The sequence below is a fragment of the Ceratosolen solmsi genome, unplaced genomic scaffold (genome assembly GCF_000503995.2).
Source record: "Ceratosolen solmsi marchali unplaced genomic scaffold, CerSol_1.0 scaffold31, whole genome shotgun sequence".
In the NCBI taxonomy this organism is placed as follows: Eukaryota; Metazoa; Arthropoda; class Insecta; order Hymenoptera; family Agaonidae; genus Ceratosolen; species Ceratosolen solmsi.
Window position 1 is genome coordinate 4,981,530 of NW_011948432.1, and position 14,696 is coordinate 4,996,225.

Consider the following 14,696-nt stretch of genomic DNA (forward strand, 5'->3'; position numbering starts at 1 on the left):
AAAAATATATATATATATATATATATATATATATATATATATATTATGTTTCATATGATTTGCAAACATACATTGTAAGATATTTTCCATTTTATCAAATTTATTGCTGATAATATTAGTATGCGGCTACAGATTATTCTTCTATTTGGCTTTTATCGACTGCTTTGTAAGTTATTATTTATCTTTATTTTAATATACCTCAAATATTAATCATAATTAGTAATTGATTACTCTGACGAGATTCAGAATTATTATAATTAAATTGAAATAAAATTTTTTTATTGCGCAGGCATGTGGTGTAACTTTGCCACAGTTGAGGCCTTAATCGGAGAAAATGTAAGATTAGCTGGAGAGTCCGAGTTTCCATTTATCGTAGCCATTATGAGATATGTTTTAGAAAATAATATGCGAAGAAATTATATATGTGCTGGGACACTTATTTCTAGAAAAGATATTTTAACTGCAGAACACTGTTTGACAGCTCAACATCTTACTGGTATTTATGTACTAGCTGGATCTAGTAACATAGATCAGACTTATAAATATTATCCTGAATGGTGGATAACGTATGATCAGTGGGCCAATAGTAATAATCACGTAATAGAAATGACTGATAATGACATTGGTATTTTAAATGTAATTATTTGATCTTTCAGTACCTAAATTTGTATTTTTTAATTACTTAAACTTTTTGAAACCATAATAAATCAATTCAACGAAAATAAAAAATTAAATGATTTTTTAGTTGCTTCAGCGTGTACCAGATCAAATTGTACCTGCGCATGTCTGGAATAATCCGTTAGAATTAGTATATGGATGGCAAGCTCAAATTGCAGGATGGGGCTTATCAAGTAACAACGCAGTACCAAATATCCTACAAGAAGCTAGTGTAACGATATTATCTAAAGAAAATTGTGTATATAGGACTCAACCATTTTATAGATCTCCCGTTCGAGTGGATGAAAGGACCATTTGTAGTGTCGCATTGCCATATGTATTATTGCGTTCTGTAAGTAGCTTTTTCTCATTTGCATGAGTGCGCTTAGAAGTAATATGGACAAATATGTATCGTAGAAATAAATGTTATTTATATTATTTCATATGATAGCAATATCTTTTATTAAATCTAGATATTATGAAAGGGAAATTAATAATAAAGTTGTAACCAGTTTTTTTAGTTCTTTTAACAAAACACACGCAGTGCTCTTTGAAAATGATATTATTAGAAAAATTGTATGAAATGCAATTTTAGGGAGAAAATGTAATTTAGTTAAGATTTATTTTTAGGGAGACAGTGGTGGTCCACTTTTTTTTCATAATTGGATAATTGGTGTTAATTTCGGAACTGTTCCAGCTTCAATAGACAATTTTGAAAGTGAAGGTGTCAATTTACACATGCATGTTACGTATTATTTTCACTTTATTTCAGATCTACAAGATTATTATTAAATAAATTGTCAATTTAAATATAAATATTTCTAATATAAATTAATAAACTATTGTAATAAAACTGTATTGATTAAACTTAATTATAATGAAAATTTTTAGAATGTTTTTGAGTAATAATACGATTGAGTTCGTAATAATTTTTTCTTTACAGTTAAATTTCATTAATTAAAATTGAATTTCCTTCAATAGATTATTATTTATGAATTATTATATATATAATATATATATGTAATGACTTCTAATCCATTAATTTCAAAAAGATTAAAAAAAAATTATATTTTATGTATTAAAAATAACATAGTCTATTATTAATATATTATTTTTTGCTAATAACATTTTAATTTTGTATGTATATTTGAAGAACTAAACGCTGCTCTGCTTCAGTTTCTTGATTTCTTTTTTAAGAAATAATATATTTTTATATATTAATCATTTTAAATTGAGAAAGTATATTTTTCAATTTTTCAAAAATTTTAATTAACTATTACGACGATTCAGGTGATTATTGTAACAATTTTATCGTTTAGACCGTGTAGTAAATTAATTTCAAAAGGCGTCACTAGAGCAACTTAATATTAAATAATTAATTTTCTAGAATATTATATGATTTACATGATTAATATTACATGATTCATTTGAATATTTTTCTAGGAAAAGAATCTCAAGATAGCGTTAGTAGCAGCGGATAGAGGCTCTTTACAAAATATATTTTTATTTACCTCAAACTGCAATGCTCAACTTGCAATGCTGATTTACAGATTTTTTGTTAAATCTACATATAAAAATTAATCAATATACAAGTAATTATTTTTATAATCTAATATAAAATATCGTTACTTTTACATTCATATTTAATATTTTAAAGAAATATTATTTAGTGAACTAATATTTTGAATTAAAAACAATAATTTTTTTTTATATATGATAATTAACAAATTTTAAATAAAAAAAGAATGTAAATTACAAATTTTTTCTTAAATATTTGCATTTTATTTATTGATATATTTAAGAAAGATATACGCAGAAATACATAGTTTAAAAAAATTATTTTTTGAAAAAGGTCTTTCAAAATTTTATCTTAATTAAAAATAAATAGATTTTAATAAAATTTTTATTTGAATAGATATTTTATGTAAAACATTAAAATATTTTCATAAATATATTCTTAATTTTTAAAATAATTTTATTTTAATCCATAATTTTCTTACCTCTTTAAAATATATATTAAAATTTTTGTTTTATGAAAGAGAATAATTAGTATTATAGTATATTTTACAAATTTTGTTCTTCAATTTTTTATCAAAGCGCGATTTCAAATTGATTAAGATCATACAGACTGAAATTAATTTTAAACATTTTTCTTTAACAAATGTGATATGTGGATTATTTCTATAATAATTTTCGTCTAGACTTTATTTGTAATCTTGCAGTATACGAATAATACTTCTGACATATACGAAACTTTATTTGTGAACAAGAATGAAGATTTTTCTGATTATGAAATAATATCTAAATAAATAATTAATTAGTTACATATAGAAATAAATCCGTAAATAAATATATATATATATTGTACACTTATGTTCATATTACGCTACACTTATACGTAAATATTTTAGATTGACACCAATGGATGATTTTTATATAAAAATGTTGTTGCCATTCTTCATGTACATGTCTATTAATTCAATAATGGTTTCATTCATAATAAAATAAACTTTTCCCTGATTATTATACAAACCATATTTGGAATTAACTTTTATTCGTAAGAATAGTTCATTTTTTATTTTCAATTTGATTTTCATCCAATAAACAAACAAATATAACTTTTTTTTTCAAGCATTATAAAATTAATTCTATATTTCAAGATAATTGGACTACAATAAAATATTAATAATTAAAATAGATTTAATTTTCCTTGTCAATATTATATTTTATTTACTCCATTAAAAGCGTTAATTTAATTTTATGCAGAAGATGCTAATAAATAAGTTATATTTTTAAACGAAATATAACTTTAATTCAAACATGACGTCTATTTTAATTTTTCTATTTGTATTTATCTAGATTTTAGTAGCGGTTGAGATAATTGATCTTAACTTTAGTTAGAATTTTACTAAATAAATTTAAATTTAAGTAAATATGTTGTTTATAATATTATCATTCGATTATCTGTGTAGTAAATATATTATTCGAATTGGTTTTAAAAGTGTAAATATTTTTGTAATAATATGAATTTTGTTTATAAATTAAACAATATATTAAATAATATTCTTTCATGATTATAAGTAATAAATAATAACATCGCCCAATAAATACAAACATCGATATCTATCTATTGCAAGTTAGTAATCATTCTTCCACGAGTCACACTGTAAATTTTGTTATTGATAAAAATATTGTATTATTGATAGTTATATATTATTTTTATTAAAATTAACATATATTTCAAATAATTTTGATAAAATCCAATAGAATTCAAAAATTTATTCAATAGAATAGTATGTTTAATTAAAAAATGTCGATGTATTAAAACATAAAAAATTATAAAAACAGAAAAGTATAAATAATTTATTGTAGCATTAAGAATTTTTTGAAGTGATATTAATTCTACTTCTCACTCTTTTTTAGTAACAATAATTGTTTTATTCTAAAGACATTGTGAAATATTTATAAAATTTATTTTATGTCTTGATACGTTTACTATAATGTAGTATTTTTGTTAATTTTTTGGTTTACGTTTTTATTATTACTGTTAAGCAGTTGAAATGAGAGAATATATAATAGAGAGAATATATAAAATATATATTTTATAATTAGCCAACAGAGATATAACATTCACAATACCTTAGATTATAATATTACAATTGCAAATTTCTGTTGAGGAAGGTAGAAATATGTTTACTAATTTTAATTATCATTTTACTCAATTATGTAGAATATAATATACACACAATTATATTATAATTACACGTTGAACTTTAAAATAGAAGTAATGGCACTACAATATATTTTACTTATTTTTAATAGTTGGTAAAGCACTTGAAGAACTGATTAAAAAATTTTTCGATATCGATGAGAATAAGCGGTTAAAGATATATTTTATAAAAAGATTTTATAAAAATCCGTTCAAACAATAGAAATGTGTATAATATATATTTGGCACTCGTTTAATCATTGAATATTTTATTTACTTTATAAATTTTCAGTATAGATTATGTAAATTATAAAAAAGAGACAATTTTAATTTGCCTATACACACACACGCGCGCGTGCGCACGCACACACACACAGACACACACATTGTATTCCACACATAATCTTTGCTTAAAATTAAATCTATTTCAATAACTACATAATCCTCTAACTTAATTTATAGAAAAACATATAACCTTTATTGTCCAATTTTAGATAAAAAGATAACAAATACAATTAAATATTTCTATAGTATTAAATATCGACAATGAATATTATTTATTAATATTTAATATTGGTATAAAGTAATATTATTTCATAAGAAGAGAAAAAATAAAGGTATTTCGTTTTTTTTTTTTTTTTAATAAAAGGGAAATTAATTTTTTTTTTTAATAATCAAAACCTTTTTTACGCCTTATTTATTGATTTAAAATGTATTTTTTCTACTACAAATAATAGGAAAATAATTTTATTCTCACACTTTGAACAAATTGTATTTTAAAAATAAATTTTGTGCAGTATTTATTCACATGCATATGAACACACAGTCGCGCGCGCGCACACACACACACATGCATACGTGCGCACACATATTGTATACATTTTCAAATAAAATTAATGCTGATAATTTGTTTTAACGAGTATAGTATATTTTTTATGTTTTTTTTCTTTTTTTTTTTTGTTGAAGAATATCTAAACAGAAACTCGATTGTCTTCTACACATGATTTAAAAAAAAATACAAATACTTATTATTATTATTATTATTATTATTATTATTATTATTATAATATTCATAATCATTCAAATGATTTTTTCAATAAAAGATCGCACATCTTTTATTCATTGTACTCCTTCTATGTAAAACATTTGATTTACATAGAAATTGATTTACAAACATTTCATTATTTTATATAACATCAACGGTACAATTAGACTCTAAACAATTTGCTTTATAATAATTAATTGGACTGATTTATTAATTTCAGACATTTTAAATACCATTGTTGATATAGTAAAAGATAATTTTTCTGGTTATCTGTATATGCAATAAGATTTATATCGTACGCTAGGTGAATTAGTTTAATAATTTTAATTTGTCATTGTAAGTATGTGAGAGAGCATGAAAGAATTACTTATTTGCATTCGTAAGTTTGGATATATTTTATTTTCTATTTATTTCTGGTACTGGCTTTTTAATAAATTATCTTACCATGCTGATCCAAAAAATATTCATCGCTGGTCAATATACAATATTTTGTAAGTAATATACTTTTACATTTCATTAATTAAACTTACAATTAATTAAATATAAATTATGATTATTCTATCGTTGCTGAATAAATGAACTAATTTTGTATTATTTAGGGAATTTTTTCATTTTCGAATTTACAAGTACAACGCCTATGATAGGACATAGTATTAGACAAGCAATGACGAATGAATTTCCTTTTGTAGCAGGAATTATACAGCGAATGCCAGAAGTTGAGGGAAGGAGTGCTATTATGTGCACAGGTGTAGCCTTCACTAAAAATTATGTTTTAACGGCTGCTCATTGTGTAAAAGGTAAAGCGTTTAAAGATATTGAAATGATTATTGGATCGATCGACATATCAAGTCGAATAAAGTATTTTGCGGCATGGTGGCTAACTTTTGACGAATGGAACCAATTAAGAAATATACATAGAGGATTTCCTAAAAATGATATTAACCTTATACGTGTAAGTTATATAGATATCGATTTTTAAGAATACATTTATATACATCAATATTAATAAGCATTGGCATTAAATGTGAATTGCACATAAATTTATTGCTGCTATTAATATTTTTCATTATATATAATTATTATATATTACGTTTTTCACTTTGTATTTGTAAACGACAAATTATTACTTAGTTAACAGATGCTATACCCGATGTTATACCATTAGCAAGCATATTATATGTATCAAATAAGAATGTGATAGGTGCAAATGTTATTTCAGTTGGGTGGGGCCAATTGAGTAATGGCTCATATCCAAAGATTTTACAAATTATCGATTTGAAAATTTTGCCAACCGATATATGCGAAAACAAAATCAGTGCATTGCACGGAGAACGATTATACGTCGATAAAAATATTTTGTGTACCAATAATGATCCATTTGCGTTGCTGATGCACGTTAGTATTAATTATAATCTACTGTATCTCAAAGTGTGATTTTCTTTTTCGCATGAAATTTTTATTCTAACAAAAGAATCTTATGAAATAAAATTTTTTTTTTAATAAATTATCGCTAATAAGTACTGCGACGCTTGCATAGAATGATAAAATTAAATCGCACTATCCATTACAATTCTATATTTATATCTAATAAATTAATCTGGACGTTATATTCTTAATCTAATTAGAGAAAAATTAAGTTATTTAATTGGATACCATAGAGTACATGTCAAGTTAAAACTTTTATTCGTCGGAATATTTGGTCGTAAATCGTAAACTTTAGGATTAATTCACTCATTTGCTTTTTGCTGCGCTAAAGTTAATTTATATAAATTTATAATATAATATAATCATATTTAATGCGTGATTTACAAATCATGAATACAGATTAAGAATATTATCATATCTCATGGTCTAGTCACTATTTACTAATTTACTATAAAAATAACGAAAAGTTACTGCAGTCATTAACGCGTCATTCAAAAGTGCTATGCAAAATTTTTATTGACATTCATGAATAAAAATTGAATTGAAAAGATTTTTTTTCCTCTATTAAACACACATTTATGTTATATTTACCTTTAATAAGTATTTATAGAAAAGCCATTTAAAAAGAGTTCGAATAATTTTGTATATATAGAATGTGACAAGAATTAATGAAATATTAACAATTAAATGTTTAACGAAATTTCTTTATTATTATATTGCATTATTGAATTACTGAATATAACGTGCTTTAAAGAAATGTTTAATTAAAAATAAATTTTTTAAATTTATAACTTCCTTTTTGCCAAAATACTGTAAAAATATTGAATATCAGTAAAATATTTGCTATTGATGAGATTTTACTAATTTTTTTAAACTGTTGTGTTTAAACGTACAAAAACTTTGATTTTATCATATATTTTTTCTATTAAAACGTCACTTTTTCACTTTCTCTTGCCTTTTTCGTTTGTTTCACCATTGATATATGGTGTTGGCTACGATGATACGGAGATATGATAATATTACACAATTTCTATTGTTCTTTTTTATGTAATAAGTTTGTTTTTGTATATTATGATACTTTCAATTGTACATAAATTAGATAAAATTTTGTTATTTAATGGTTCAGTTTCCATTTGTCCTCTTTTCCGTTACTGTATGCCAACTACATTGCTGATACCCGACTTCATATGAATTCATTTTTTATTTACTTTTAAAAATAATAATGATATTAGAAAGCTCGTTAAAAAAAAAAAAAGAAGTTACAAAACATTTATTTATGTATAATACTCATGCATGTGTCAATGTACATTAATATATTGATATTATAATTTTTTTAGGGTGACAGTGGTGGTCCATTGATATATAATAATGCCGTTATAGGCATTAATTTGGGCACATGTCCACTTCCTCAAGATCTATTTAATCCAGATAAAGTAAATCTTCATACTAATATTTTATACTATCGACAATATTTGACTGATGTTGTCAATAATTATTAATTCATTATTTTTATAAATTTATATAAAGAAAAATTTAAAGGTTTTAAACGAATTTATAAATAAAATTGAAATTACACTTTTTCCGATTTGGAATTGTAAATTTTTACTGTTTTTCGTACTCGTAGTAAACTTCTAGTTGAATCTTAATATTCACCATTTGTTTTATTACAGTTTTCCTTTATTGTTTCTTAATACATTTACGAAATATTTTGTACATTATACACTAGTACACGGATATAATAAAAAATATAATTTCTTATGATTGTTGATAGTATTTAGAATGATAATTATAAAATGGAAAAAAACAATTATCTTTCCAACAATACTTTTCGCCAATTTTTAAGTTAAAAATATTTTATAAAATAACGTAAGTTAGTATTTATAAATTGTATGCAATTGATTCTTGCAATAAATAAAAATGTTTAAAATGATTCAAGATGTTGTCAATTCGAAAATTTAGAATAATTAGAAATTTGTACAAAATTGTGAATACACGATAATTTACAAGTAGACAAATAATTCATTATTTGTATACAGGAACTATATTTCTATATATATATATATATATATATATATATATATGGTTCAATTTCAAGATAAAAATATTTATTGTTAGTTCAATATATAAAAATGCGATATATGACTAACCGTGTATTTTATGAATCTAATTTTATGAGACAAAAATATTAAAATATTCGTTTTATTAATTCTTAATTTTTTTTTTATATTTCTTTTGTTTTTTTTTTATTTACGAGTTATGGAATTTTCAATAATTTTAATTTCTTGGTTTAAAAATACGTAATGGTACTAAAACATTATATCTTATCATTTATGAAATAGAATAAGTTAAATTTTATAAATACTTTTTTTTTTTGTAATTTCTATAAGTAAGAGTCGCATCGTGTTAAAGCAAAAAAAAAATGTTCACTGGCCAATACGTGCTATTATGTAAGTAAAAAATAAATTCTCATCCTTAATTTTATAAATTGTAATATAAATAAGATTATAATTAAAATGTTAATTAATTGCAATCATTGAAATTGAAATTACTTTTTTTTTTCTCTACACAGGGAATATTTTCTTTTTTAATTGTTCAATTATAATATGTCTGAATGAGCTCGACATTAAGGAAACTGTGGGAAACGAATTTCCTTTTATAATAGGCATTACAAGACGGGTTAAAAACTTTATACCTGAAAGAGATCTTATATGTACAGGAGCAATTTTTTCTAAACAATATGCCTTAACAGCAGAACACTGCGTGCGAGTTCAAACCTTAACTGGCATTCAAATTATCCTTCAATCAATTAATGCATCTGTTGAGATAAGATATCCAGCTTGGTGGTTAACATTTGAACAATGGAGTGATATTAAGTTTACACACAATAGATTTCTACAAAATGATATTTGTATCATAAGGGTAATTATTATTTAAGGTTAAATGCAGTTGTATTTTTTGTCATTTCAAACAAAATTCATTTTACCGAAAAACGACATTCATTTTGGAAATATAAATATAAGTTAATGTACATTTTATTGATTAAGATATCAAATTAAATAGAAAACTTTAGTGTTGAATTATTATTTGTAATAGAATTGGAAAATAATTATAATGACATAAAAGAGCCAAGAGTAAACAAATTCAAATACGTGATGGGTACAGAAAAATGCCTCTCTCTGTCAAAAAAAAAGAAAGTTTTACATTTCGAAATAATACTTAAACTTTTACTTCGGTAGAGGACATTTTCCACCTCTCCCCCCCCCCCCCCCCCCCCCCCCCCCCCCCCCCCCCCCCCTCCACTGCTTTTTAATTTTCCCCCCTCCCCCCCCCGCCTCTCCCCACCCCACCCCCGCCCTCATCCGTCACTTGATATTAATTTATAAATTTACAAAGCTGCAACGTAGCATACGTAATTGGAGGCTTAATGTTGAATATTTTATTGTAATATTTTAATATGTCATTCATTGTTGTCAACATTCAAGTTTATCCTAGTTACTAATTTAATAAAGTAAATATATTTATGCTCTGTAATTTTAAATTATTTGTTAACAAATAATTGTATATAAAATTTTTTAATAAAATTATTAAATTATTATTTAGTTAATAGAAGATATGCCCGAGGAATTTCCTTTTGCAAATTTATCTTTTATACCGCATGAACAACTCGCGAATGAAAATGTTAGAGTAGTCGGCTGGAGCGACAGCTACGATGGTTCAAACATCAAGAGGCTGCAAATAATGAATTTGAAAATTTTATCAAAAAAAGACTGCGAAATGAGCATAAGTAAGCTGGATGAACAAAATCTCCACCTTGATGGAAATCTTCTATGCACCGCTCAAGATCCCTTAGCGTTGCTAATGCGGGTTAATTTAATATTTTAATTTTTTCTATGCTAATGTAATAATGTTATTTCTAAAATCATTGGTAGAATCATTCAAAGCTACCATTGATATTTGATTTTTTTTTTACAATATATATCATTTAACATAATTATTAAAGGATAATATTACTTATATGTAGCTTATATTATTGGAAGTAATTTAACAATGAGTTAGATTTAGAATATTTATTTCATAATAAAAAAATAAATAATGCTTTTATGCAATTCAAGTATTTCTAATATCCTTGTGGAACGTAACTTTAAGAAGTACTTTTACTATATTTCACTAGTATATGCATTTGTGCTTAATTAACATAATTTTATTAATTTTTCTACAGTTTTAGAAATAACAATATTATTTAGCATTTCACGAAATATAAATAAAAATATTTTCATACTAAATTGAAGGATAAATTTTTAGAATTTATATATTTCCTTATAATCTATATCAATGAAAATATAAATGTAAATTTATTAATTATAATTTTTTAGGGCGACAGTGGTGGTCCACTTTTGTATAATAATAATAATATTGTTGGTGTTAATATGGGCACGTGTCCACTTCCTCAGGACCTATTTAATGCAGATAAAGTAAATCTTCATACTAATATTTTATACTATCAACGATATTTCACAGATGTCATTAATAATTTTTAAGTAGAAAATAAATGTATATTTATAAGAAGATAGTATAGATATTTCCAAGGACCATTAATAATAATATCATCTGGATTATATTTAAAGTCTACGGAAATATATAATAAAGAATATTTTTACGTTAATTACAATGAATTATTTATAACAAACATGAATTTATTCAAACAAAATTCATTTATTATCTTACTACATCATACGTCATGAACATATTTTTAGTATGTGGATATATAGTTTATATTTTCAGTTGGAGCAATATATATATATATATATATATATATATATATATATGAATATGTAATATATTTATAATATACAATCATATATATAATATATATTTAATAAAAGGACATAGTATTATTTTAATTTATTATAAACAATAATAATTTTATTGATATATAAAGGATTTAGTAAATGATACTTCGTTAATGATAAGTTTTGGAAAACTAATATAAACACACAACGTTTTTTATTATATATTATAATTTTATTCCTTAGAATTATATATAATAAATCGACAGATGATACATTAATTATGAATATAAAAGTAGATTTTAAGAAATGAAGATTACCTTTATGATGTAAACTTGTGATGTTGTATTAAATTAGTAATTACATACAACTTCAATATTTTAATCTCTTAATCCGTAAAAATATTTAAATAACTATTTATTATAATTAATTCAGATTATTTCGAATTAGTTTCGTATAAATACACAATCAGTGATTGTTTCATGCTATGGAAATATTAAAATTCTGCAGTTGAAAATTCCTGTTCTTTTATGAATCTGCTTGGATATTTGTACTTTTAAAAAATAAAACACAGACGAATTAGTAGACATTACTATCAATAGTCAATAAATTAACAATAATTTGACATTATCTTAAAATATATAGACTTTATATAAAATTCTTATATTTTATATTTTAACAAGTATTATTCAAATTAATTAATCTTCGAGTATTAGTTTATTAGTAAAAGATTATTAAGAATTGTTAGTAGTTGGTGTCTATGTATTAATAATTTTTTCAATCCTCATGTAAATTACTGTCTTATTGGCTTCAGATTGATTTGCAAGAAATTATTTTAAGATACATACCTTGCATCTATTAATATAATATTAAATAAATATTATCAGCTACTTAACATAAAAAAAAAAACAAAAAAAAAAAAAAATAAAAAAAAACTACTTGAGTATGAAACACTTAATTATCGAATAGAATTAAAAATTTTAGGTAAAATAAAATTAAACGGTTTGCAAGGGATATGCTATAGCACAAAACTTAATAGACTTTTATCTATAGAGAAGTGTATTTTTCATATATTATCAAGTAGGTAAATAAAGTTGTTATAAGTAAATACACATGAAATTGATAAATATGCGTAAATTTAAATTTAATATTTATTATAAAAAAAAAAAAAAAAAAAAAAAAAAAAAAATACTTTATCATTTATTATTAGCATTTCAACAAGATATTAGAATTAAGTAGAAAGGTTTGTATGATATTCAGCAAAGGATTAATATATTTATAGATAAATTCTTAGATAACTTGTGCATATTGTGATAATACTTTCTTCGCAATCAAAAACATAGTACTACATGCAATTACTTTTTTTCAAGGATTTACAAACACTTAATGTCATACTATTTCAATTGGCGTCTAAATTTATTTTAAAATTGATTAAATTGATTAATTTTTATGAAAAATGCCTCATATTAGTATAATGTGGCGAAACTAATGACAAAACGAGAACACAAGTGTTTTGTTATAAATAATAATTATTGTTTATAATTCAATATTATAATGGCAAATAGCGATTTTATTGTATGATTTTAATATTTGGGAAGATTTTATTCAAAAAGGATAACTTTTATATCATAAATCTGATATTTAAAAAAAAAAAACATATATTTTATACGTCAAAACGATTCATTTTTCAAATTCTTAATTCTGTGAGAAATATTCATCAAATATATAAAGCCCAATCAAAACTGTTATTAATATGTTAATAATTCTGATAAATTATTGATAATAATCTTTATTAAATTAAATAATATAAACTTCCACAAAAACGAAAAGTTTAATATAAATTCGCTAGATAACATCTATTTGCCATTTATATTATAATTATTATGTGTAATATTATATATATATATATATATATATATATATATATTTTATATTTAATGTAAATGACCTTCATATTAAAAGAATATTGTAATTAAGAAAAAAAAAGCTTGTATACGCTGGCATGTATAATAAAAATCATTTTTATGCTGTCTGATAAATTTTACGAGTTTAATCATAAAAATAAGGATTATATTTTTATTGGATATGAGCTTAAACATAGTAACATAGATAATTTTTTTCATTATATTCATTATATTCATAATCATATTCATTTTTAAGAATTAAGATACGATAAAATAAGTATTTTCAGAGATTGACTATTCGACGAAATTTAATATTTGAATTTTTCAGCACTTTGTGTGAACGTTTACGAATTGTTATCAGAATATTGTAAATATTAATATCATAGTAGAGAAGAATTATGGAAATATTTTTAGTTTATTATTTGTTTTATATTTAATATATTCGCTTAAGAACGTTATAATATTGTTTTTTTTTCTTTTTTACACTCTATAGGATTGTATTACAATTTATGCATTACAATTTATGATTTAAAACATATAATAGATTTATGATTATTAATTCTAAGATATATATATATATATATATATATATATATATATATATAAAGATAAATACAATATATTTAATTTTATACTTTCTCCTTTTATATTTTATATTTTATATTTTATATTATTGTCATGTTGCAATATGAAACTTCTAGTGATTAATTGTATAAATAATAATGTAATGGATGGTATTGAAATAATCATAGGGCCCAATGAATTATTCCATTTAAAAAAAACATGAGCCAACTTGGTGGCGATATTATGGTCAAAGATCCTTACTACATAAATACATGCATCATTAATTGCGGAAATAATATTATTCTTATAGAGATAAGCATTATTGTACAAAATATTCTTTTACGCAGTAAACATAACTTCGTAATATACTTCAAAATAATTTACGAAGGAAGAAAATTTTAAGATTTTTTAGTTAAAAACTTCCATGGAAGATGTATTTTGCATATGTTTACTTTGTAAAGCTTGATTCGATTGAGCCAGTAGATCAGATTGTCATTGTAGCTGTATCTTTACAGTTATAACAACAGTAGAACGCGAATAGAGTTTTTCTGTGTTTGAAAATCGCAGATTATAGATAAAGTAGGATATAGTTTGTTAAGCAAGTA

General features: G+C 22.8%; 1 protein-coding gene across 1 annotated transcript; it reads left to right on the top strand.

Annotated features, from left to right (window-relative positions):
- Positions 1 to 120: 120 nt before the first annotated feature.
- Positions 121 to 8,335, top strand: LOC105364425 (chymotrypsin BII-like). Its single transcript, XM_011502338.1, has 6 exons — positions 121 to 166; positions 290 to 636; positions 746 to 851; positions 6,011 to 6,363; positions 6,543 to 6,806; positions 8,174 to 8,335. The coding sequence occupies exons 1-6, from the start codon at positions 121 to 123 to the stop codon at positions 8,333 to 8,335; spliced, it is 1,278 nt and encodes a 425-aa protein (XP_011500640.1).
- The last annotated feature ends 6,361 nt before the right edge of the window (positions 8,336 to 14,696 follow it).

What these genes read in the sequence shown, in the direction of transcription:
- LOC105364425 (XM_011502338.1), top strand. Translation starts at nt 121, where the DNA reads ATGCGGCTACAGATTATTCTTCTATTTGGCTTTTATCGACTGCTTT. An exon ending in TGGCTTTTATCGACTGCTTT is followed by an intron (nt 167 to 289) that starts GTAAGTTATTAT and finishes TTTATTGCGCAG; the next exon opens with GCATGTGGTGTAACTTTGCC. An exon ending in ATGATATTAACCTTATACGT is followed by an intron (nt 6,364 to 6,542) that starts GTAAGTTATATA and finishes ATTATTACTTAG; the next exon opens with TTAACAGATGCTATACCCGA.